This window comes from Merops nubicus, unplaced genomic scaffold, assembly GCF_000691845.1.
Source record: "Merops nubicus isolate BGI_N331 unplaced genomic scaffold, ASM69184v1 scaffold19836, whole genome shotgun sequence".
Classification (NCBI taxonomy): Eukaryota; Metazoa; Chordata; class Aves; order Coraciiformes; family Meropidae; genus Merops; species Merops nubicus.
Window position 1 is genome coordinate 20,563 of NW_008613161.1, and position 25,793 is coordinate 46,355.

Here is a 25,793-nt window from a genome sequence, read left to right on the forward strand (position 1 = left end):
TTCCTGCTGCAGCCTGATGGCACATAGCTCACCAGGGCTGGATGTTTGTGTCTCTGCTGCTTGAAGATTGAGTGGGGGCTGTGTCAAATGTCCAGAAATGCTCAGCTGTTCATTGCATCTCCTTGGAACTTAACACCCTTTAACATCTGGAAATGTCTATTTGGAAATAACCCGTTTCACTGCCATGTGAAACAGGGGGATGCAAGAATTTAAAATCAATGGCTTGCTTCTATGCAGGCTTATGTTGCCCCTGAACTAAATCAGACCAAAAAAAATACTTTAAAGAATAAAATAGGAGGGATTCACATTATTCCTAGAAAACCATCATGGTTTTGCCTGTTTTTTAACCTGCTGTCAGAAGTGTGCTAATGACTAAATGGCAATTTTCTTGTATATAGTGTTCTTAAGAAGCTTTTATAGCTGAGTAGCTGGTAGATTTTTCTCTGCCTTTATCAGATTATTGTTAAATCCCCCATTTTCCAAAGCACATTTTTCATTTTCATATACCTTTTACATTTAGATTAATTCCTTTCTCCAAAAGGTACCTCCCGTGGGTAATAGGTTTAAATTACAATAATTTTATCAATAGGTTGCTGGAGTTCTTAAAGGTAGCTGCATGTACAAGCTAGAAATGTTGCTGTCCCTCACAGATTTTTGAGTCCAGATCTGAAAATTCATAAGGACTTAAAGTAAATCTTAGGTTTCTTGCCTGGCTCCTGATGCCAGGATTAGGATTCTTACAGTGAGGCTTTTCTCTGCAGATGTGGGGGGCTGGCAATTTCTGACAGAACCAGACTACAGCAGGGGAAAGATACCACAGTAGAGAAATTGGTGATAGTGGGAAGTGGAAACAACCAATTCTAGTTTCAAGTAGGGCAGTAAGTTGCAGGAGGAGATGCAAGATCTGTGGTGCTGAGCACTGGCATGACACACTGGTCTGCTTTGAAAATGAGGTGGGTGGAGAGGAAGGATGAGAACATGTCACAAAAAAAGCTGTTTACTTTGCCAGCAATTCTCTTCGCTTCCCCTACTACTACAGCAAATACTTCTTTTACTCTGCTTCCCTTTCTAATCTGGAAGTGACCTTATTTAGTAAACAACAACACTTTGATTTCCATGGCAGTGGTGATGATTTCTCACATTCAGTATCCGGCACAAGGGAACAGATGGGTTGCAAAGAAGAAACAACAAATGCAATAATACTGAGACTGGTGAGAGAGACCTTTTGCAAAGGGTAACTCATGAGTAACTGCAGGACGTGCTGTTAGAGGGGAGGAAACTGGTTGTATTTTTTAAATAGTCTTCTCCTGCACTTGGACTACCAGCCTTGATTCACAGGTCAGAAGGACAGTGTGTGATTTTAGTATTCTAGTCTTTTTTATTTTAGACTGCAGATTCAAACTTGGAAAGAATTGGTGCCTTGTGTCCTTTGAGGATCACTGTACAAAGAGCTACAAATTCTTGTGTTCTAGATACAGCTTTGCTTGTGATTTACTGTAGAGTCTTGTTTACGTAACCATCAGCCTGGGGTAGTTCTTGCTTCACATTGAGGCTTGCTTGATGTTTGTATAGCTCTGAGGAAAAAAAACTCAGGTTGATATCAAACTATTTGGGATTTTTCCTAATTGATGGTCAGAAAGGCTCTTTGGGCACTTTTTGTAGATGGAAGCAAGTTCCTCACCCTTTGTTTTACTTCAATAGTTAGATACTATTTCTTAAATGTACCTTCACTAGCTTGTATCTCCTTTTGCTAACAACCAAACAAGAAAATGGTGCTGTTAACAAGAGGTTCATTACAAAGAGAATCAAAACTAAAAAAGAATGAAGCTGAGAACAATCAAAGCAGTGAAATTCTGTGTACTAATTCCATTTCTCTGGGCTTGTTTAAAGAAAGTTGGATTCTTCTGTTTAATGCAGGCTCAACGTCGTTTTTGCAAACTGCATCTGTTGAAAAATGCCAGAGCAGAGCCAGATGCTGAGACCTGGATTAAGAGGTTTGACAGCTCCATGAGAGCAGCTACAGTTGCTTGTGGGTTGGTGCAAAGAGGTAAATGGAGAATAAAATCTCCTTTGGGGACTGCAGATAGTGGAAGCTGGGAGAGGTTTGAGGGCTCGTACTACCCCAAACCTGCATGGAGCAGGGGTCTGGTACTTTCCCAAAGCATTGGATGCTGGTGCATCCTGCAACAGAGACATGGTGGCTGTCATCCATGGGGTGTATCTGTTGCTGAGTGCTGCACAAGCAGAGGAGATGACAAGTAGGCAGCTCTGGCACTGTTGAGGTGCTTTGTCAGATTTCCTTTCTCAATTCATTTTCTCTTGTATGCTGTGAAGTCATAGGCTGTAATTATGCAAAACAATGGGTTTGATTAAAGTAAATTTTATTTCTCCGGCACGCACAAATGCGGAGCTAAAAGGTTAACATTTCATTTCTTTTTTTTTTTGACTTGTTCTTTCATCTCCCTGGAAAAGAAAGCAGCAGTGGAGTCGCTGCCTTGTCTCCCTGCCTGGAGTGGATGCATTTCATCAGCGTGTGGTGCAGCTGCTATTTTTAACAGGAACTCAAAGGGGTAGCCCTGCTAAAATTACATCATTAATACACACAGCTGAAGGGAAACGGCCTAAAACACAACGGTGTGGTAGATTGTCATCTCCATTGTGCTTTCCACTTCCCTGGATGAATTATTCAATGTGTGTCATTCAAGCAGAGGCACAGTTGGACCTGATTTCCAAAGCATTCAGACTTTGTTTGCTTGTAAACAGACCTGTGGAAGGGTGTAATAAAGTGAACTTTATCTGCAAAAAACAGTAGGTATGAAATAGCTGTTGGGGACTTGGGGAGCTCAAGGTTAGTGTTCCTTCCTGTCCCTGTTGTTGAATGGTTCAGGGGTTTGCTAGATACCCTACTAATCACAAAAGGTGGTGGGGAACTAGAGCTTTAAACTCTAGTTCTCTTAGAACTGTTTTGTTTCGTTCTGCATGCTGAAGAGTCCAGTGGCAAGTGTGGAGATTGCAAGCGTGAAGACTTTGAGGCTTTCAATGGATGGAGTTTCATTTTGTTTCTGTTCTTTTTATTTCAGTTCCTGGGCATTCTCACTGCCTTGGCAAATACTAATAAAATCTACTTTGGTCTTCTTATCCCTCTTGTTTTTGTTTCATAGATGTGTTACAGAAACAGTTGTCTAATAGTTGTGCAGTATCTCAAAAAAAAAAGCTTAAATGCTGCACTAGAACTTTTTTTTCTGTCTCTTTGAATTACTGGTCAAATCTTGTCTGGGATCCAGAATGAAGGAACAATGATTTATACAGAAGTATAAAAGGGAACAAGAATATTAAAGCCTGAGACCAGAGTCTTGAAAATGTATGAGGACATAATTGCCAACAAAAGGAGAACCTCAGAGAAGTGGTTGTGCAGAGGGATATTTGTTTCTCACTGAAGTAAGCACTTGAATGCATTTGTGGCTCTTGGCAAGACTGTATGTACTCAAGGTTTTGCCTATTCTAGATTAGTCCCTGAGTCGGGTGGTTTTATGTAGCATGCTAACAGAATATTTTTTCACTGTTAACAAGTTTTTCATGCTGTAATTCTTTATAAAATATATTGAAGCTGCTATAAAATCACTTTGTCCTCACTGCTCATGCTCGCTTGTTATTGCAGCCTTAGTCATGAGTTTCAAGATGCTGATACTGTTCTCAGAAATGCAGAAAACAGCACGTGCTTCTTTCCATGAGCATTAAACTATGCTGGTCTGGAGGGGCTGTTTTTCAAGTAAGCCTAGCTGTGTGCATCGATGTGCCTTGAGCCTGAAAGGCACATTTCTGACGTATTTTCGCTTCGGAGTTGGAAACTCTGAACTCCTTTAGGTAGCTGAGGAAATCCTTGGGCCAAGGTTGGAGCAGGCAGCCATCTGATCTCAGCGGGCTGGTGTTTTATCACCAGGTTGCCCTTCAAGCCAGGGCATGCTGGCTGAGCAGCTGCTGCCCTGTCGTCCTGCTGACAGGGGTCCGTCCATGCCGATATATGGTTACGTGCTGCAGCCTGCAATCTGTATTGGGCTGTGCTGTAGGAGGGGAAAACCCCATACCATATACCTGACACGTTCGGGTCCTGACTGGGTGACTTTTAAGCTTCAAGTGTTGCTGGGCAAATCCTCACCAGATGCAGTTTTGATTGTTAAAGCTGTGGTTGTTTTTGTGCAGTGGGCACCGGATGTTTTTAATAAATAGTAACAGTGGTTTATAATTGTCTAGGTGGGACCTAGGAGACCTAAATGAATAAGTTCTTGTGTGATGAAGGAAAGCTAATAGGTAGTAGGCAACCTTGGCTCAGTTCCCATTTTCCTCATCCCTCCAAAACTGGTGCTTTGTTGCTCAAACCACACACCAGGGCAGCATCTCGCATTATTTCACTGGTGGGTCTGCTGTGTTGGTGTGAGACTCAGTTTGTCTGTCTGTATTTAGGACATTGCTCAAAACTTCAAAGCAAATGCCAGCTCAGATTCCCAGCCGTGGTGACTACCTGAATGTGTCACGTTTTCCCCATCTGGTTTCTTTTCAGGGTGCATTGGTGAGGTTTGTGTTCTCTAAGCTCAATGACTCTTCCATGCAGATGTAGGAGCTTCCAAGGCTTCGCTTGAACTGGGCTTGTTTCCTCTGGTGGTGGTCAACATTTAGTGAAGCTTGGCTCTTCTGGGGTTTGGTACACTTGGGCACAAAACCCTGTGATTAGGGAAAGGGCCTTTGCTACCAGGAGTGTTTTCAATGGAAAACTGACTTTGCATTTTAATTTTTTTTTTTTTTTAATGTGATTATAGCATTCAGATTTGAACTAATCATCTAGCAGACCTGGGGCTTTTGGGGGTCTGAAGTGTGTGCCAGAGAAAATCCTTTCTAAGGAAGCATAAGACTGCTCTAGGATGAGCTGAACTTCTCTTAAAATTACAAAACAAAGCCAGTATTTTGTTTAAAAGTGATCTAAGAACATTAAAATAATCACTTGATCAGATACAACTAGACTAAATATACAACTACATGTTACTGGCCCAGTGAGTGAAAGTATTTATTTACAAAGTTGAACATCTCTCTTGATTGCAGAGATAGTTTTACTACCATGGGCTGAGTAATTAGATAGGGGCAGCCTGCTTGTTTTAATTGCCTAGACAAGAATGTATGTTAGTGGTTACTGAAGCTGCCTCCAAGCAGTCTGGGCTTGTGGTCACTTTTGCAGGAGTCCTTCTCAAACTGAGCTGTGTTCCTCAGAGAGAAGTCTCCTCTGGTTCCAAGGAGAAGGAAGATGAGTCACTGGGCTGGATTTCTGAGCAGATGAAGGGCACAGCTGCACTCATGGCTTACACGTGCTTTCTGCAGTCGTATGAAAATACTTAATTAGCTGCAGTTACATGTAGAATTGGGCAGCTTGGGGAATTAAGCAGTAAATATATTTTACAAATTAAATTCTGGAGTCCTTTTAAAAAAAACAAGCAGTCCCTCAGCCCCCAAGCAGCAAAATCTGAGCACTTCCTTCATCTCAAACACTGCGAGTGGTGACTGGGTTGGTTGTAGGATACCTTTAAGTCTTCACTGTTGCAAGTGTTTGCCTAAAGTCATACTTGAAAATGCCAAAGGATTTCTATGGTATTAGAAGCCATAGTTGAGGATTCCTTTTTGGCTGTGTTCTGCCTGACATCCTAAGGAGATACATCTCTTGATGAGAGGTACTGGAATTAAGGAATGTGTTTTACTGTTGCTGCTTTGTCCCTAAGCAATGTCAAACTCTTGCAGCCTTTCTTGGCTCTGTATCATAGCTCTCTTTCTGCCCAAAGTATTATTATCTATATTTCAGCAGCATGTCCATGGTATGTATATGTTTCAGGGCACAACACCTGTTTAGTGACATGTGTTGGCGCTCAGATTTAGGAAGACAGCAGAGCTGTTACACTAATATATCCAATACAGCAGCCCTTTCTGGATAATTTATTCTGTAAAAGCCTTTCTGGCTTTAGAAAAGAAAAAAAGCTACTTGTAAGGCAGTTGTCTATTCAGTGGCAATAGCAGGCAGTTCAGCAGCAGTAATGCAGAAGTTAGTACTCTTGGCCTCAAGTGTTGGGTAAGAAAAAAACCTTCAAGTTAGTGTTTGAAGCTGTGTCTGGGTGGTTTTTTTTTTTGAAAGCAGCTGACTGATTCTTTTGGGTTTTACGTTTTCCTGTCCAGATGGGAGCCTTCTCCAGGCTTCAGTGCCAGCAGCTTTTTGTTTTATTTAAGCCTTTGGATCCAGTGAAGTTGCGAAACTGTTCTTTAGGTTGATTGGCTTTTGTGGTTGGCTGAAGTGCTGACAGTATCCTTCAGTGTTACTCAAAACAATGTATGAATTCAATTACAATTTTAAAAGCTAAGATATGCAGATATTTTTTTGATATCTGCCCTTTTTGGAGAAACGTAAGCAGGTCACTTAGTTGGCCAGTTAAATCAGTCTGAGGAAATGGCAGGAACATGCAAACTGCTAGCTTGACTGGGGGTGAGTGATACAATCCCAGTGTATTATTGCTTCCTCTATGCTGCCAGAAGTAAGCTAAGGTCCTTGATTCTTTTAAAAAAAAAAGCTGTGTAATTATTTCCTCTGAAATGCTTCAGTCGTGCTTTTAAATTAAAGTAGGATTAATTTATCACTTAAACTCACGTTCTAAGTATGTGCTGTTCCTGGTCTTAAATATTCCCTAAATGGGAAGAAGTCTTTATTTCTTATAAAGAAAAATGACAGTTCTTAAGAGCTTTTTTTTTTTTCCTGCTAATGTTGCTGCTCACAGAGAACTTTCATTGTGTCTGTGAAGCTTTAATTTCCTGTGTGTTTTCGTGGAGGCAACAGCCAGCCAGAAGGCTTTTTCTTCCTAAGTGGTAAAAACTGTTGTTTGGTTACAATTTTTTGCCTAGCTGTAGCTTCCTTTTTAAGCAGACACCATGGAAAAGCTGCTCTCTGCTCCTCTACTTTTAGTCTTAAGAGATACCAGGAGAAAACCAGATGGTGGACCTTCTGATGAGGCTGAACTGCCTCCTAACAAATCCAGCATACCTCAAACTTCAGTTCTTTTTTCTCCCTCTTTATCCACAAAACCATTTGTCTTATGAGGAGAAGATCAACTTAGCTTTGGCTCTTAAGGAACTGCAAACTCTTAAGAGAAGTAAAAGCCAAAAAGTGGAAATACAGGGAGCAGCAAAGGGTGTGATGTGCTCAATAACTGCTAGCCAGTAGTTCTTGGGTCTTGTCCTATGAAAGTCTTCATCAGCTTCAGCTGCAGGAATGGGCAAGAAGAAGAGGCTCCTTTTTGTCATCTACTGATTTTTTCCCTTCTTTTTCTAAATAAAAACTGTGATGGTAATTAGTCTTGTCTCATGAATTTGTTAGCCAGGCAGAATTAATTCCTGCAGGATACGTGGCTTAAAGAATTTGGTAATCAGAAAGTGACTGCTCCATTTGGAGTCTCAGGTGAATACATGACTTCTTTTCAAGAGTGTTTCAAGGATTTTTGTACTGCCCTGGTCATTGCTAAGTTTCAAAGGTGCTGTAAATGTAATCATCTTCTCCCTGGAACAGAGTCTTTGAGGTGATGTGGATGGGTCAGGGTTCATGGAGTATTTTAAAGATGCTTGACATGAGAAGAATAAGCAAAGATCTTACTTACACCTTCCAATCAGCCACAATTTTTCTGCCTTTTAGATGGGGGAGCTAAATGCTGGGTAACTTAGGGTTCAGTTCAAATATTTCAAAGCAAGCAGCAGCTTTATAATTGCATGAAGCTTTTGGGATCACTTAGTGTCCCAATTATGCCTCTTCGCATGTTTTCTCAATCTATAACCACTGTATTATGTGAAAATGGGTTAATATCTTAATAATTCCCCTGCTGTGTCTGGAGAGTTCTGAGAATGAGATGTCATTTCAGTACTGATATCATAGTGAAAGGTCATTCATACGTGACAACTTGGTGTAGTGAAGTGTAGCAAGAATTGCTTCATCCTTTCCTATATTTGAGTAGTAAAATAGGATCATTTTGAAGAAGAAACATTTATTTCCTTATCTGTTTTTCCTCACTTTAAAGGAAAAATTCTAAACACACTTCTTGATGTTCTCAGGTGGAAGCATTTTTCCCCCTGTAGTATAGCTGTAGTTAGACAAGCTCATAGCTGAGTGGTACACATTTGTCACTTCAGTTAAATTCACCTCTGATACTTTCTGATTGATACACTTGCATTTTAAGACTATATTATGTCCTGTCTTTTTATGTTCTTTCCCTCCTCAGAAGCAGTTTCTTGAAGTAGGAACATTATATACCAGAGAGCATGTCATTACTCTATTATTTGGACTGTGGCCTGTCAATATTTTGATGTCAGTTAGGTATCTCTTCAAAGGACTAGTTTGTGTGTGAATTAGTGTGTCAGGAAACAGTCCAAGGTGTGGCTTTTGGGTGTTGAAGAGGGCAGAATTCAAGCTGAATGGTGTCAGTGTCATTCTCTTAGTATTTAGTGATTCAGAACCTGTGAGGTCCAAGTTTGAAAGTTCAAAGTGAGGCTTCAGGGACACTTGTGCAGTGAAATCTTCCTCTGAAGAAACCTCAGGGACAGATTGACGGTGCCAGTTCTTTCATGGCTTTAATGACAGAACTATTAGAAGCTAATATTGTAGTTCTCTGCTTTGTTTTGGTAAATGAGCATGTGGCTGACCTCGTTTGAGGTCCAGGGGTATAACATGAACACCAAGTTCTCAGCAACCTGAAAGATGCTGGTCAGTACCTGACTTATTTGGATCTCATTTCCAATTTCTCTCACAGACTCCAGCCAACTAGTTCTGTACGTGCTTTGAAAACCTAATATTTGATTCTGAACGTTTTCTTCAGGCTTCCAGTATTCCCGTTGATGAATAATTTAAGTTTTGAGAAGTGGGAGGCCAAGGAAATAAAATAAATGTTGTTGGTGAGAGAACTTTGTCTTGTGTTTGTGGCAGAAGAGGATCAATGTGTTCACTCTTAAGAATAACATACCTTGCTTTTCATTCTCTGTTGTAGCTTAGCTAAAAAGCCTTAAAAAGATCAGAAAGCAGGAAGCTTTCTGAAAAACAGGCAAAAAAGAACCCAAAAAACAAACCAACTCTTAAGCTGCTACTTACAAGCAGATTCTCAGTTTCAATTCGATTGATCAGTTGACTTCTTTGTTTTAAAAAAAAATCAACAACTTTGTCATTTCATATGCTTTGTTGCCATAAATATGCCTTGAAACTAGCAAATAAGCTGTTCTGTTTTCTCTCTTTTTTTGCCTGTATGTATGGGAATATAAATACTGGTGGGTTTGAGGATTGAGTGGGGAGACTGAGTTTTTGTTTCCAGTTTTTGTGCAGTCTCTTGGGATTGCCTTCTTCTGACTAATGGACAACAGTAATTGAGCAATGCTGCTTTTGAAGTGTTTCTTATAGAAATTCAAAAGGAGATGGCTTGTGAAAGTCTTGATGCTGCATTTTTGGTTACTACTTCTATGTAAACAAGGATGTGGGAAGTATTTTATTAGTTCCCTTCTGTTGGGCAAACCTTTGCAGCAAAGATCCAGTTGCTGTAGTTGTGTTTAAATGCTTGTTTCCATGAAGGCCTAACTCCATCAATGAAAATCAATGCTTCTGGATTTAAAGACTTATTAATTATGATTATGGGCTTGGCCTTCTGTATAACACAAACTAAAGGATATTTTTTTTCCTATTTAAAAATAAATTGTAACACTTCTGCCTTTTGTCAAGCATCACATCTCAGGAGCTGCACGGGTTCAACCCTGTCTCCTGACACTCAGATTTTACCACCTGATTACTGAAGAAAAGTATTTCCATGCTACAGGCCACACAAACTTGGACCTAAATGTAGTAATTCAATAAAAAGGAAGATGACTAGTGTGGAGTAGAAATTACTCTTTCAGACTATGTGGTAAATTGTTCCTCATAGTTTCAATGTCATTCACTTCAACCCAATTGCTCAGCTCTCATGTGCTCCTGACTTGCAGTCTTATCTGTAGTTTTCATCTAATGTGGCACAAAAAAACCCTCTAGATTCTTAGGTATGTTTTCTTTTGGTAGAGAAAACTGTTAAAAAAAATGCTGTGTAATGCTATTCATTGAATTAAAAGGAAAACATACTGGTACAGATTATACTGATAGGTACAGTAAAACTGGTGATAGATGGAATGGGTGATTTATTTAATGGTGGTGTTAGGGCTGAAACACTGGGTGTTATGAAAAAGGACTAGCCTTCAATCAACACTGGTGATTATCTTTGGATTATTTTTACTCTTTCAGGAGGAACACAAATTCTCAGTGTAGATTGAGACATTCATTTATCTAGTCCTTTTACTGGTTAATAGTGGTTTGATCCAGAAGTAGAAAAAAAAAGGGAATTATAGGGGAAAAAAAAAAATTACCTCCAAAAGTGGCTTCCAGAAATGATGTTTTTCTGCCCTTGCACACATCCACTGTGTTTTCCCTTGATCTGCCAGGAGTGGCTCATCCTAAAGCATTTGAATCCAGCTTGCACTTTATGTAGGTATTGACATCTTGGGAGGAGGAGGTCTAAGATCCTGCTGCTTCAGAGGGAGGAGCTGGTATCAAGAAAGCCAGAGGGTTTAATACCTGCTCGAGAGGAGAGGGAGGGAGCTGCCTGTGCCTTCACAGGAACACTCAACCCATCAGCTGACAAATGCACCAATGTCAGCTACATGCATAAAAATCCCAGGCTAGAAAAACAGAACTAAATAAAACGTCTTCAAACTTACTGGATCTGTTTTATCTGGTTGTTTTGGAACACTGGGATGAAAAACCAACCAACCCACCCCAAACACTATCTGAAGAGGAGAAAAGGTGACTTAGTTCCTCTCATGGGTGTGATTTCTGCCTCTGTGCTGTAGTATTTCAAATGCAACCTTTCATAATTGATACAATTCAATGTACAATTAAAAACGACTTGAAAAATGCTTCTTTCTTGTGATTAAAAGAGAGCAGTAAATAATTTAAAAAAACAAATCAAACCAACCTTAGGAAATGGGGTTATCGAAAATCTCTGTGAGTGAAGGAAGGTGTTTTTGTGCTGTCTGCTGGCCTGTCAAAGGAGAGTTCAGCAGAAGACCAAGGGTTCAGCTATTGAAAAACCTAATTCCTAGTGCATGCTTAGGGTTGTGGGGCTACATCCCAGGTCTCGAATGATGCCACAGCCTCCATGGAGCCTCTCCTACAAGACTGAAGCTCCACAAACCTCTTCTGTATTTCTCTACCCCTTTCCTGTCTCATTTGTGATCTCATCCCACTGTTTCACTTAACTGCCTTAATTGCCCAGATAAATTCTGGATAAATCTCCATGATGAGAAGTCTCCTGTGCCCCTTTGCCAGTGCAGGGGTGAGGGAGGGATGGATGCCTTCTCACAAGCACTTTTCTTGGGTTATTTTACAGGGAGGTGCTGGAGAGAGGAGCAGACAGAGGTTTTTCTGGCTGTGGAATCATTTCTAGTGATATTGGGTGTAGAGGCAGCCTTTTGAGCAATTTCCCATGCTTTTGAGAGGAACCACAATGTGTTAAAAAAAAAAAGTCATCTTTTTTAAACCTTATAATTTGTTAAATGGCAAATTTAATATCCACTCCTGCTTGGTAGTTGGCACCTTATTCTCCCTGAGATTTGTATGATTGATTGCTCTGAATGAAGTAAAGCTCTGTGTTAGGTTTAGGAAGGTTATTTTAATACTCTAAAATCATACAAATCAACATTAGCCAATTAAGAACACTGGGATTTTTGGGATGGATGATATTTTTCACACTATTAGCTAGTTGGGAGAAAATTACTGGGGCACTTTAAATGACATTATCCAGTCAATTGCCCCTATTTCATGCTCTAGAACAGCCCTAATCTTACAAGATTCAGTTTAGGATCACTGCAATCAGCACAGAACTATCTACCTAACTGTTCCCTTTGCTAATTGCAATAATTTTCCAGAAGATAAATTCACTGCAGCAGATGACATTAAGTGGATAAGCTCAGACCAGAAAGGTCAGGGAAGTATCAGCACAACAAAACCCATCAGGCGATTTAAAGTTTGTTATTAACCCACATAGTGAAACAGAAATAGCTTTAGTTTGTATTGGTAGGTCAGCCTGTTTTGCTGGAATTACTGCAGAATAATAGTGGGTAGATAGAAGAGGTGGTATTTGAATACTGTAGAAATGCCACTGCTAAGAACAGTTTCAGTAGAGTGACACTGGCTTTGCCCTAAACGACAAAATTGAAGCAACAACTGCCAGGGCTTTCTGGCTTTCTTTGTCCTACTCCAGAACCAGATGTTGCAGCAGTTGTCAGTAGACTTTCTACAAGTTATTTGCTCACCATTCAGCTGTTTCACCAACAGCATAGTGCTACCCCCTCTCAATATCCACTTTACAAGTTCTTTGTAATTGTAATTCTTCAGTACATATAATTCCCATCAATATTCAGTATATTTTAACCATGATCACAATTAAGGGTGCCCTGATTTCTCTTGAAATAAGTGTACCCAAGTAGATTTTTCTTAAAATGGCAAGAAAACCTCTGAACCATGTGCATGTTTAAATCTTCATGCCACTACATGCTGTCTAGAGAGCTCACCAGTATCTGGCACTGCAGATTTATTCCCCTGGTGCTCAGCATGCAGTGTAACAACGTGGTAGTGCTGTAAAATCATTTCAGAAGTGTGAGAGGAAGCCACTGAAAATTTTAGGAGGAGTGGGTCTCTACAAAAAATGCATAATATGTAGGAGAAAGTAGTAAGCAATGAACTGACATTATTCATAAGCTCAGGGATTTGTTGCTGTGATTGGGAATTGCATGGAGGAGGAACAGTTGGGCTGATCTTAAAAGGAAAGATAATTCTGTCTTTTAAAGACAGGCATGAACATCTGTAGATCTAATTAAAACTTGCCAGTTCTAAAAACTTCAATGCAAACAAATAAGACTCAAAGAGGAAATCTTTAAAACAGCCCAAGACCCAGGTTGTAAGATGTTTAAATGGACAGGGAGCGACAGAGATTTTCAATGGCTATAATAAAAACTTTAGGTCATGACTGGTGTAAGATAGAGGAAAACCAAGCTCCAGAGAGGCACTAGGGTGGCTTTGGCTGAAGACTCACCGTGGGGAATGGGGAGATGTGAGGCTGATGGAACAGGCTGCCTGTTTTTAATATTGTTGCTGTGACATTTGCACCACAGCTGCTTTATTTTGCAGTTATGTTATGAGGAAAAACAGAGATTTGAGTCTTAGAGGTAATACAGCATATAAATAGTCTTGAAAACAGGTAAACATCTCACAAATGGTGATTGCCCAGAAAAAAAAAAAAGGGTAGGGCTCTGTGTTTTGCTGTTAGAACCACTGAGTGAAAAGACAATGTACCCAGCACACATCCCTTCAGGCACCTGCTGCTTGGAGGTAAGATTCTAGTGACTTTGTTTTAGTATAATTGCTTTTGAGTTTTGAAGCTAATGTAAATTGGCTTTTCATAAGAATAATTCTGTGTTTATCCCCACGTGTGCAGTCAAGAGGCAGGAGAAATTTGCAAGATAAAGAGGTAGTCAGTAAAATAATCTTCATAAAGTTTAGCACGGTGGAATTTCTCATCTGTGTGCACTGGGAAAAGAGAGTCTCCAAGAATTTAGCATGGCCAATATCTGATGCATAAGATCATGTCTTTAAAGGCTACATATTGTCTACAGAGGTGGAAGCAGTGACCTGTGTTGTTACTCAACCCTTTCCACAGTAAGATCCTGTTTTTACTTAGAACTTACTCCACTTGCAGTAATTTAGGCAGAAATTTTCCATGCAACTGCAGTCAAGGAGGCGGCGTGATGTCAACACAGCAATAAAAACACCCTGAAGGCCTTGCAAAATCAGCCCCTGAAAACATGGAGGCTTTTGCCTCTCTTCATGTCTCTCTGTGCCAGTTTTCCCTCGAAGGGATGATGTATTTGCCACTTGATGCTATTAAGATAAGCCCGGGTGTGTTTGTGTAGTGCTCTGTTATTACACCGATGAGCGGCGTGATAAGGCCAGGAGGAAATAAAGAACTTTGCATGTGGTGTATTGCTTGGGTACTGGTTGGAATGGGAAGCATCCTGGAGCACTGGTATCATCCTCCCTGTCTGCCAAGGGAGGTGAGCCCAAGCTGCACACCTCAGGCACTGCTGCAGGTCACTGGGTGCTCTCAAAGCAAGTCCTGGCACTTCCAAAGAGCCATCACTTCTGCATCTGTGAGAACATCCTCCTCATTCTCCTCCTCTCTGTGCTTTTTCACAGTGAGTGTTGAAAAAGTGGAGTTAAAGGGACTGGCACACAAGAAGAATGAAAGAAATGTTGAATATTCCTTTGAGGTAAGTTTTGGTGATTTTTATTTTTAAAGACTATGATAGAAGACAGGATAATACTTCAGGAGGAGTAAAAGAAATTCTCAAACTTCATTGTTAGATCCCAGAAATTGGTCAAGTGGAGCTCCTTTGGGATAGATGGCATTCATTTTTTTAATCAGTAATTTGGAAGCAGTCATAAATGGCTGTTGATGAACGTTTTGTGGATGATACAGAGATAAGCAGGACACAGGCCAAAAATCCCATTCACTCTAATTCAACAAGTTATGGCAAAGTATATATTTAGGGGAAAACACCACGCCATGCATTTGTCTTGGTGCTCAGCCTTGAGGGCAGTGAGACTGTGGCTTAGAGTTCGGGTGTTTTGGTTTTAAAAGGGCTGCTGAAGAGTACAGAAAACAGATGGAAATAAATGGAAATTATTCAAGGCTTGAGGAAGAGGCCATGTAGTGAGAAACGTAAAGAACTTGACTGACAAATGAATGTTAATATCCTATAAAAGCATTTTCAAAGGGAAGAAAATATTTTGCAGGAAAGGGGGTGTTCATCTAGGAGGGGAAGGCAGAACAGGAACTGTCATCTGCAAATTGAAGCCAGACTAATTCAAACTGGAAGTGAGAATAGTTTCTCTGGAATGAGAGTGGTTAGCCACAAGCTGCTAGGAGAAGTGGCTTCTCTCCCCTCCCCCTAAGTTTTTACACAGCTTTTGGAGGTTGGGGCATTGCTCACAATTTCTGTGGAGGGATGACTTCATTCTGTGAACCCTTGTGTTAATAGAGGAGACCAGATTCTGGGTGCTGGTGAAAAGAATGACAAGCTGCTTTTCTCTCGTCTAGCTGGAACCACCTATTCCAAAATTCACAACACAAAGCCCAGAAAATGTCTTTGCTTTGCTTAATGAGGCAACGGAGCCAAAGAGTTGGTGAGAAAAGGAGAACCTGAAAGTAAAACGGGACAGTAGAATTTCAATTATCTACAACTTTGACCAAAAAAACCCCACAAAAGTTAGTCTTTAAAACTGCCACCCAAGGCAGAGCATCAGTTGGGCCTCTTCTCGTGGTGTAGATGGTGTTAACCTCTGCATGACTTGATTCGTGGATGATGTCCTGAATTTTCCAAGGCACGTGATGGTTCTAAATGTCACTAATATTAGAAAGGATTTTTTTTTCAAGGGGTTTTAAAAATCTTTATGAAGTATGCAGTTGTCTGGACTCCCGTGACAAATTAGCATCTTGTGAAGCATCTTTTCCTATTATAAATTTTTCTATAAATACCAGCAATTACTTTTACTAGTATTACACTTGACAGCTTGTAACTGAAAGAACAGTGCTTAGCTGAGCTAATAAATCTCTGTTTGCTGGGCTAGAAACCCAACTGTTAAATGTTTTTGTTTTGTAGCTTGGGAATAGAAAGTAATAGAGCAGTTGAGTTTTTTTTGGAGTCGATTCACAATGCTATTGTTCCCTGTGTTTGCAGCTCACATTTTGTTTTATAAGTATTGAAAGTTGCCACAAATGAGCAAAAAATAAGTCGTAGCCAATGTCAAGTTATGACACAACTCGAAAGAAAGATAAATTTCTCTTGTATTTTCTGAAATTTCTCATTAATCTAAAGAAAAAGTGTTTAAAAAAACAAACAACACCCTCTCCCAGGCTTTGTAAAACCAGAAACTGCTTAAGTTTCTTTTCTTGTTTTTTGTTTGTTTTTTTTCTTCCCTCCTTTACTTTTTTTGTAAGAGCTCTGCAGAGAGGAAATTCCTCCATTATGTAATGTATTTTGAAATACTCTCCTCTCACCAGTCTTTTTGGCAGCGTTCTGATGGCTGGAAAAACTTTGTGTATGTTTTCAGTTGTCATTGAAACTGGTGTCATGTGAGAAGATGGCCTCCTGCTCCTTAAACCCATCAAACCAGCTTCTCCCCCTGTAGAACTCTGGAGATCCACACGGCTTCCAAACACCTGGAAGTGAAGTCTGAAGAGACTTGGCGTTGGCCAATCTCTGGCTGATGTTTTAAATGCCAAGAAACCCTTTTGGCTCAATTAAACTCATCACCTACCAACCAATCAATGCCTCTGTATCAAAAAATGTAATGACTTAACGCAGCGAGGGTACGAGAGGAGATACTGAACTATTTCCTTTTTCTAGGACATGGAGAAGATGGTGTCCAGAGAGCGTAGCTAGAGCAGGAACTGCAGCTTTTGCTTTGAAGGGTTTGCCAGGGTTTTTTTTTTTTTGGCAGTGGGGTGATTTGTTGCCATCTTCAGCTCTGTGTGGCATATGGAGTGGATTAATTATAAATAGGCACTGTTGTGCTGCGGTGGGTTGTTCATGTTGTACATCAGATTCTCCAAACCAGCTGTTTTCTTGAACAATAATAAAAAAAAAAAATTAAAATTTCCATTACTCAGTAGTCTGTTCCTTAATACTGGATGTCTGCAGTGTGTGCTGGCTGTGTAAATGATGAAGTGTTTTTTTAAGCACTCAGAATAGTTGTTAAGTATAATAACAGCAAGAGTTGGGCAGCGAGGGAGGGCTGAGTAAGAGCGGCTTGTGCACAGGAAAAGTTTTTCCTTATTGATGTCACAAGTTACAGATTTTTCTTGCAGTCTGTGGGGGACATTTGATACCTATTTCTGATCTTTTGGAACCAAGCTTAAATCCCTGACTGTTAGTTACTAAACTGAATACTTCTTCCTTCCTAAGGTCCTGTGGTCTGATTCTTCAGTGACGTTGGTAACCAAATCTTCCACGGAAGTGACTGAATTTATTTCAAAGGTAAAGGCAATATAAAAAAATATTTTGAAAATGGAGAGATGTTTTATCATAAAATAATAGAATTTTTCTGCTTGAAAGGGACCTTTAAGATCATCAAGTCCAATCCTTAACCTGTCACTGCCAGGTCCCCACTGCCCCGTGTCCCTCACACCACATCTCCATGGCTTAGAAACCCTCTCAGGGGTGGGGACTCCACCACTGCCCTGGGCAGCCTGGCACAGCCCTGGGCGACACTCCCAGGGAAGAAATTGTTCCTCAGGTTCAATCTAAACCTCCCCTGGTGCAACTTGAGGCTGTTTTGTTGCATCATTTTGTCCCTGGATGTAATTTTGTTCAATGACAATTTTCAAAATGTACTCAGATAATACTCAGATTGAATTTCATGAAGCATTTGACTTATAAATTGCTGTGTCTTGAATCTCATATGAATAACAAGTCTTCTTTTTATGATTTGTAATATCCTCTACCTTTAGCTATCTCAGCTGTATCCAGAAGAAAACTTGGAGAAATTCATTCCTTGCCTAGCTGGTCCAGATTCATTTTACCTAGAGCGGAACCACATGGACCTGGAATCGGACCTTAGGTATGTTTGGTTTCTTGTTGTGGTGGGTTTTTATCTTGATACTTTGCTTTTTTCACCAAATGGAAATAAAAACCCAGGAAACAGAAATATTATGTTTATATCCTAAATTATTTTCAAGAAATTAGAGCCTGATCCTACGCATTATTTCTTGATATTCTACTAATTCCAGTGCGGAAGAATTTTTCAAGAATTCTTTCTTCAGAATTACAGATGGTAATAATATTCTTTATTAAGCTCCCTGGAGAATGGAGTTTCCTCATTCCTTGTTAAAAAACAAATAGAGGGTCCTTGGTATTGCAGAAGTTTGGTTTGGGCTGAAAAAATAGCCAGAACTGCTTTCAAAAACTCCTTAAACCTCAGGAAAGAATAGTTACTTGAAAGATCATCCTTCTGTATTTGAGGGATGGGTTGTGGGGATGTTTTTTCCCCCCTCTATCCTTTCACAGAGTTTTTTATTGCCTCAGTTGTTTTAGATTGCTGTGGTGTGTATTTTACTCTAATTTTAAGAAGATAGGTAGGTATGTATATATAACAGCCATTAACAGCTAAAAAATTCCTGAAGCCTTAGAAAGTGCTTTAAATAGTACATTTTATCACAAATCACCTGGTGGTTATCTAATCTAAACAAGCATTTGAAAACCCAACATCTGTGGCAGGTTACATCAGTTCTCTCTTTCCAAACACTGGAACACTTTTGAAGGGAAATGTGAGGGAATTCAAATTATTTTCAGCTACAGTTGTCTGGATCTATGCAAAGTATTAAACGACATTTAAAAAAATGCTAATTAACTTTTGTTAGAGCTCATGCTAAGCACCTATTTTCCCAAAGTCAGGGCAGACTTGTGTCCACTGTTGGCAGAGCCACGGTGGATATTGGTTTTCCATAGGCAGAGCCAGCAGGTGCCTGCCTGGATTATTTTTCCTGGCAATCAGTTTTAACATTTCAAACAGGCTCTTTCTGTGCTTTGAGGATCACAGCCTGTTGAGGAGAATTAGGGAGGGTAGGAGACGATGTGTGTTGTGCTGTGGAGCCAGCAACAGCTTCTACAAATCTAGGTTAATAGAGCAGCAGTCCATGTTTATGCAGCAGTGATGGTGTCTTTGGAGCAGAGGAAGAAGCTGCTCAGTGCTACCTATTTGAAAAATTCAAATTTGAATTGAGTTGATTTGAATTCAGATGTGAACTGTGACTTCTCACAGTGTAAAGCACGTTTGTGTGTGTATGGCTGAATTAGTTCTTGCCTGAAGACTTTAAAAATGACCAAGATGTGGTCAAAATGCTCTTTTTTTTAAACAATTTTCTATGTGTTTTCAAGCCTACAGAAGATTCTGCAAAAGGCACTTGAGGTTGCATGACACCAAGAAGTTTAGTCAGGTTGATATAACACACTTTATACATTGCAGAGTTTTAGGAGAGTGTCAATTTTTCCCCCAAAAGAAGCACAGCAATCCCAGGGAAAATGTGACATAAGTTTTACAGCCTTTTTCCCTGTGCTGCCAGACTCTGCATCTGCTGTTTATCTCAAAGAGGAGAAAATTAAATAATGTCTGCATCTATATTTTATGGTCTTCAATTTGAAAGGAAATTTCCAAGTTTATATTTGAACATTTTTCTGCCTTACAAGTGTTCGGTGTTCCTAAATTAAGCATCTTTACTGAAACACTGAACAGAGTGAAAGCACCACAATGGTCACATTAATGTCATTATTAGTAATGGTCACATGTTTAAGGAGTATTAAATATAAGAGTATCCATACATTTCAAGTATACTTTTAATCAGAATTGGATGGTGTCATTAATTTGAAAGGCCTTCTACGTTTTCATTTCAATATTTCACATTCCATTTCAAAGTTTCCTGGATGGTCTGTGACCATGATTGCAAAGGCAGCTGCAAATCACATCTAACAGAATTGGGGGTATTTGTTTGCTTTTGATGCACGTGCAGGTATTTGGCTCCATTACCTTCCCATGTGGTGAAAAATGACCACGTTAGAAAGTTCTTCAGCACTTCATCTCCTTCACAGCAACTTCAGAGTTCAAGTAAGTTTAAATACAGTTTTAAAAGGAATTTTTTTTTTTTTTTTTGGCTGATGCATATTTCATAAATGCCATTTGTAACTTCCCTTCCTTGTTTTTAGATCCTGGCAACCCCTCCCTCTATAAAGTAGGAACTACGCTGGGAACATCTGGAAGGTGAATATTTTGTTTATATTTGTTCTGGTTAGTTTTAAAACCCCATTAATTATTGTCTCCCTTTGGGGATTTTTTTGGTGTCTACACTTTCATACTCATCTGTAGAAGATTTTAAGACATTCTAGCCTTAGTGCATGGTCTGCCCAAAACAGACACATGATGAGAATACTGGTGTAAGGTACTGCTGCCATTCCTTCTGTTGTCATTTGTTCATTCTTTACATGCCTGAAGAAATGACTTAGAATAATAACCACAAGAGCTCCACATGGGTAACAGCTTGAAGAGAAGCTTTGGGGTGTGTGGATTGCAAAGAGAACAAAACATAGGTACAAGAGAGTTTGCAAGTCAACATATAACATAATTGCTGGAAATGGAAGATAGAATTGAACTTCATCATCACAAAGAGAGGGTATAAAATGTAATTACCATTGGACCAAACTTTCTAGCATTGTGACAGGATCCCTTGTCATTGGTAGTTGTGAAATCAGCAGAGTCTCTCTTGTCCTAAAAAATGTGTATATTTGGGGAAGAATTTAGAGAACCTTTTGACCAGCGTTATATGGGGGATGAGATCAGACAGTTGCAGTGTTCCTGCTGGCAGTAAAACCTGTGAACACCCATTCTGAGCAGTGCTCCTCCAAGTCTTTACAGCTGTAACTACTAATTGGCATCAACACTTCAATGCTGAGCCATGATGGATGATTTTTTTGTGATCATAAATCATAACAGTCTCAATCCCATACTTCAAAGGAATAATGATTGAATTGTAGGCACAGATTTGGTCGTCTCTCCTATAAGTCTTTGTGGGCAAAGGGAGACCAGAGCACCTCTGAAAGGGTTTTTTTTTTTCCCTTTCTACAGTGTGTTTGGGTGTTTCCTTGTACAGCAGGTTTTTCCTTTCAGAGAGAGGAAGGAAACTACTTCCAAGGGAGGTAGAAGTCAGCCTTGGGAAAAGACAGAAAGAAATTCTTTTACCTTTTGTTAGAATTTAAGAAACTCAGAGTTCATTCTCTTGAGAGGTGACTTTGATTTTCTCCAGCCATACCCAGAACCCTCCAAGGAGCCAGTATGGTGGCTTGTTTTGCCACTTCCACAGGTTAAAAAAAACTTCCACAGGATTATATTTGGGCTCCTCCTTCTTTTCAATAATGCAAAGCTGAACCACAGCCATTCTCTCTACACCCTTTCTGAATCACAGAAACGTAGCAGGACATATTACCTGTGTTTACAGACAGAAACCTCTGCTCAAGCTCAAGATAAGGCTTATTTTTGCCATGAGCAGCCCTGCTTTTAACGTGCTGTTAGGTACCAATCCGCATCTTGGATCACACAGTGCAGGTTTCACCAGAAATCCTGGAAGTGATAGATTCATACAGCCTTCCTAGGAGAACGCTGGGTGGCAGAGCTTCCCTGGCTGACATGGCATGACCTTCCTCTTTTGCAGGCCCATCTGTGGCGTGGCTGGCATTCAGTCTTCCCAGAACCACGTCCAGCACCCGGCGGCCGCCCCCGTCGCACTGCCCCACTGCTCCCACGCGGGAGGGGCTGGCTCCTCGCTGGCCTATCGCCCCCAGCTGGACTCCTCTCCTTCACCCATGCTCATGTCTTCCAGCCCACAGACCCCTCAGACACAGGAGCAAAACGGGATCTTAGACTGGCTCAGGAAACTGCGGTTGCACAAATACTACCCTGTCTTCAAACAGCTCACGATGGAGAAGGTAGGGCAGCAGGTGAAAAAACAGGAGCAGCTTTTGCATGATCCTGATGTTCTCTAGTGCAGAGAGGCTGCAAACATCTGCAGTGAGAGTCACAGAGGTTGCTGGCAAATGCTGTGAAGGTTTGCACTCTCTTGAGGCAAGGATATTTTGATGAAACTGTTATTTTTATTCTCAATCTGTGTTGTGTCCAAGGTCTGGGCTGTCCAACAGCTGCTGCCTGTTTCAGAATTCTTCACTGAAGCTTTGAAGATCCAATTTGCCTGCTGTCATAGGAGCTCTGCTTGGGCTCCCTGTGTAGTAGATAACCAAGTATTTGGGGAGAAAAATCAATGGAGAAGCAGAAACTTTTAAAAAATCAACAAATTTGAATTATCTTTATTTTTAAAAATAGATTCACAGAAACTTCTGACACAAATGTGTGCATATACCTACCAGTGAACATGAAGTTTTTGTTCTTTGCAGAAATTCTTGGGGGAAAATAATCATTCAGGTATTTGCATAGTAAGAGTCATGGGTGATAACCTGTGCGTGCTGGATTTTATCTAAACATGATACTTTTCCAGCATTTACCCAGCTCCTTCTCTAAAATTCACATCCTCTTACTGTCTTTGAGCCTGGCACGCCCTCCAGTGGAGTGAGAGCTTAGGTTGAGCCAGGTCGAGCTTGGGATGGCTTTGTGCTGCTTGTAGGATGTTGGATTTAATTGTAACCTGTCACCAGAGTCTTCTGATTTCATTTTCCTCCTGATGTGAGGGGAAATACATAGTGTTTTTTTCTTTAATAAAGGAGCAAACCTGTACATATTCTAGTGGGGTTTTCAAAAGCATATATTATTATGCACACTTTACTGCCTTTAATTTTTATGATGTTGTATTATAAATATATGGGATTTATTTTCATGTTCTACATTTTAGAATATGTTTTTGTGTTCTAAAATTTAATATGCTATTAATTTTGATTTTTAAAAAAATAATTTTGGTGTATATTTTCCAGTTAAACTGCTGAGATGACACTGATTTCTGTGTTAAATGACAAAGAAAACTAGAGTGGTTTTTTTTAGGAGAAGCACATTCCTTAAACTCATTTATACCACAAATTTCTATTTTAATATGTACATGAATAACTTCATCTTTATTGTGAATAGTTAATATAAGCACAGACCTAATTCAATTTAATCTGCAGATGTTCTTTCTTTAATGCCAGTCCCCCACACTTTTATTCCACGCTCATTCTATAATTTAAAACAGGAGTAGAAAGTTTCTTTGAATTAACATGTGTTAAAAAATGGCTTTAAAGTTGCCTTTCAGAATTGATCTTTGCTGAAAATGTAAATAAGAATATTTCAGGCTGTGAAACTAAGCAGGCCTTGTTTTCTTTACAAGTTTCTGAGTCTTACTGAGGAAGATCTGAATAAGTTTGAATCCCTCACCATGGGAGCAAAGAAGAAGCTCAAGACCCAGCTAGAGTTGGAGAAGTAAGTCAGGGTGGGGAACTGTGTTTTTAAGGTCCTAAGATATTTAATGGAATTTTTACAGTGGTCTTTGCTTTCCAGACCATAAACTTAGCAGGATTCCCACCTGTAAGTGTGGGTACTGATACACACTCAGGCCTGTGCTGACTGCTGGAGCTTGGCTACAGGATCTGGGCTTCTGACTTTGTATGGGGGTGAACTGCTGAGAGTCTGGGCTGCTGCAGGTCACCCTGGTCTCAGGAAGATCACAGCTTTACATGGTGAGGGTGATTAAAAAGGCCAGTGCTGTGTGCAATGTTAGCAGCCTCCTGGGGAAACTGATGCAACAGCTTAACCTATTTCTTACATGTCCACTTAGAAGGAAACGTTTCTTCTGAAGCTATTGCAGTTGCTTCAAAAGCAATGAAAAAAACTCCAAATCCATGCCCATGTATCAAAGCTCCTGGACAGCATTTTTCATCAGTCTCAGTCTTTCTGGGGTGTGTTTGGAAAATGAAAACTTTGGACTGCATTTGCTCCTCTTTGGTTTTGGATGCACTTACATCACATGGGAATTTAGCCACCATTTTGTCCCTTGTTTTACCTTGTGATGTTTTACCTTGTACAAATAAGAGCATTAATGTTGTAAAGAGGTGATAATACACCAAATGTGACTGCTGGCAAGAAGCTACGATGAGGATGGATGTGATTTCCACGTGGGTTTTTCAGTGGGCTTTGCCTGCTTCAGTTTCATTCAGAAACTGATTCATCTGTTGTTGTGCTGTAGCCAGTTTCTGTTTCCTCACCCATTTCTCTACCACCTACAGAGAAAAATCAGAGAAACGGTGCCTAAACCCCACAACACCTTCTTCAGTTACCAGCAGCGGCGTGGCGAGGGTTCCCCCGACGACACACGTGGGGCCTATCCAGAGCATCCGTGGCAACCACGCTGCAGGTGAGGCAGTGGGGCAGAGGATATTGCTCTGCTCCCAGGGCTGAACACGTCCTCCCACAAGAGTGGGCTCGTTCTTCCACTGCCTTTGCACTCATCTCTTACCTTCCAAAACGTCGTTGGCTTAATAGGGTGCAGTCAGAAAGTCTGATTCCCGTGTATACAGAGTGCAATAAAAATTGAGTTTCCTCTTCACAGTGCTGCACAAGTCAGTGATTGTTACACCTCCAGGTTGCTGCCTCTCAGCTGAGGTGTATCTCTGTAAACCTTGAGCGTGGCCGTGTGTTAGGTGGTGTCAGGAGCCAGCTGTGATTAGCTCCTGTCACAGAGGCGTTACCACTTGGGTTTGCATGCCCTGACTGCCTGCACACCCTGTGTCCGCAGAGCTGCGAGTGGATGTGGATCAGCCAGCCCACCCTCTGCCCCGGGAGGGCAGCTCCTCCGAGTACTCCAGCTCCTCCTCCAGCCCCATGGGGATCCAGACGAGGGAGGAGAGCTCGGACAGCGCCGAGGAGAACGAGAGACGTAAGCAGAAAACACTGGAGAGCCTGGAGGGGAGATGGCTCTGGGGAGACCTTCTGGCAGTCTGCCAGCACCTGCAGGGGCCTAGAGGAGAGCTGGGGAAGGGCTGGTTGTGAGGGCATGTAGCAATAGGACACGGGGCAACGGTTTTAAACTCAAGCAGGGGAGATTTAGATCAGACATTAGGAAGAAGTTCTTTACTCTGAGGGTGGTGAGACACTGGCACAGGCTGCGTGGAGAGGTGGTGGAGGCCCCATCCCTGGAGATGTTCAAGCTCAGGCTTGATGGGGCTCTGAGCAACCTGCTCTGGTTGGGGATGTCCCTGCTCCCTGCGGGGGGGTTGGAGTAGCTGCCCATTAAAGGTCCTTTCCCACCCGAGGCATTCTGTGACTGGAAGAGGGTGCCTGTGTTGCCCAGCCTTGCCTGGCGAAGCGTTCGTACTGACAGGTGGTTCTGTCCCTAGGTTTAGAGATCCACTTGGAGGGCTCGGAAAAGGAGAAGCCGGTGATGTTACTGAACCATTTCTCTTCGAGCTCTGCCAGGCCCACGGCTCAGGTCTTACCGGTGCAGAACGACGCGGGCTCCAATCCGTCCGGCCACCACCCTCTGCCAATGCAAATGATGTCAGGGGCCTCCACTCACATCACCCCCATCCGGATGCTGAATTCCGTGCATAAGTCAGACCGTGGCAACACAGACATGAAGCTGCTTTCCTCCTCTATGCATTCTCTTTTATCTTTGGAAGAAAGAAACAAAGTTTCTCCCGGACCCAGGGGCAGCATAAAAATGGAAAAGAGCTTTGGAAACGCGGTGGTGGATGTCATGTCCACGTCTTCTCCCCACCAGCCCTTGCAAGTGCTGTCGGGGGCCACTGAGAACAGCTCCCCCACGTCTACCATTAACTTTGGTCCTCGAACCAAAGTCATACACGCGTCGTCGCTGGACAGGGTGATAAAAACAGCTCAGCAGCCGGGGTTAATCGTGGAGACCAGCACCGCTGCCACCGTCACGTCCAGCACAGTCTTCCACGTGGCTCGTCCACCCATCAAACTCCTGGTGTCTTCGTCTCTTCCCACCGACCCCGCCATCGCCGGCCAGACTTCCTGCTCCAGCAATATGCAAATAACGGTGTCCCCGGCAATAATCAACCCCCGGACCGCTCTGTACACAGCCAACACCAAAGTTGCCTTTTCCGCCGTCAGC

The 25,793-nt window shown here is 41.3% G+C and overlaps 1 protein-coding gene across 1 annotated transcript in view; it reads left to right on the forward strand.

The window, feature by feature from the left end:
* Positions 1-25,787, forward strand: part of ZCCHC14 (zinc finger, CCHC domain containing 14) — a gene marked incomplete at its 3' end in the record, with an annotated part of 46,341 nt that extends 20,554 nt beyond the window's left edge. Inside the window, exons 3-12 of the mRNA XM_008941821.1 lie at positions 14,330-14,403; positions 17,101-17,172; positions 17,646-17,755; positions 19,701-19,795; positions 19,894-19,948; positions 21,393-21,666; positions 23,049-23,140; positions 23,944-24,071; positions 24,453-24,593; positions 25,054-25,787. Of these exons, the coding sequence (XP_008940069.1) occupies positions 14,330-14,403; positions 17,101-17,172; positions 17,646-17,755; positions 19,701-19,795; positions 19,894-19,948; positions 21,393-21,666; positions 23,049-23,140; positions 23,944-24,071; positions 24,453-24,593; positions 25,054-25,787 (1,775 nt within the window). The remainder of the gene's footprint in view (positions 1-14,329; positions 14,404-17,100; positions 17,173-17,645; positions 17,756-19,700; positions 19,796-19,893; positions 19,949-21,392; positions 21,667-23,048; positions 23,141-23,943; positions 24,072-24,452; positions 24,594-25,053) is intronic.
* Between the last annotated feature and the right edge of the window lie 6 nt (positions 25,788-25,793).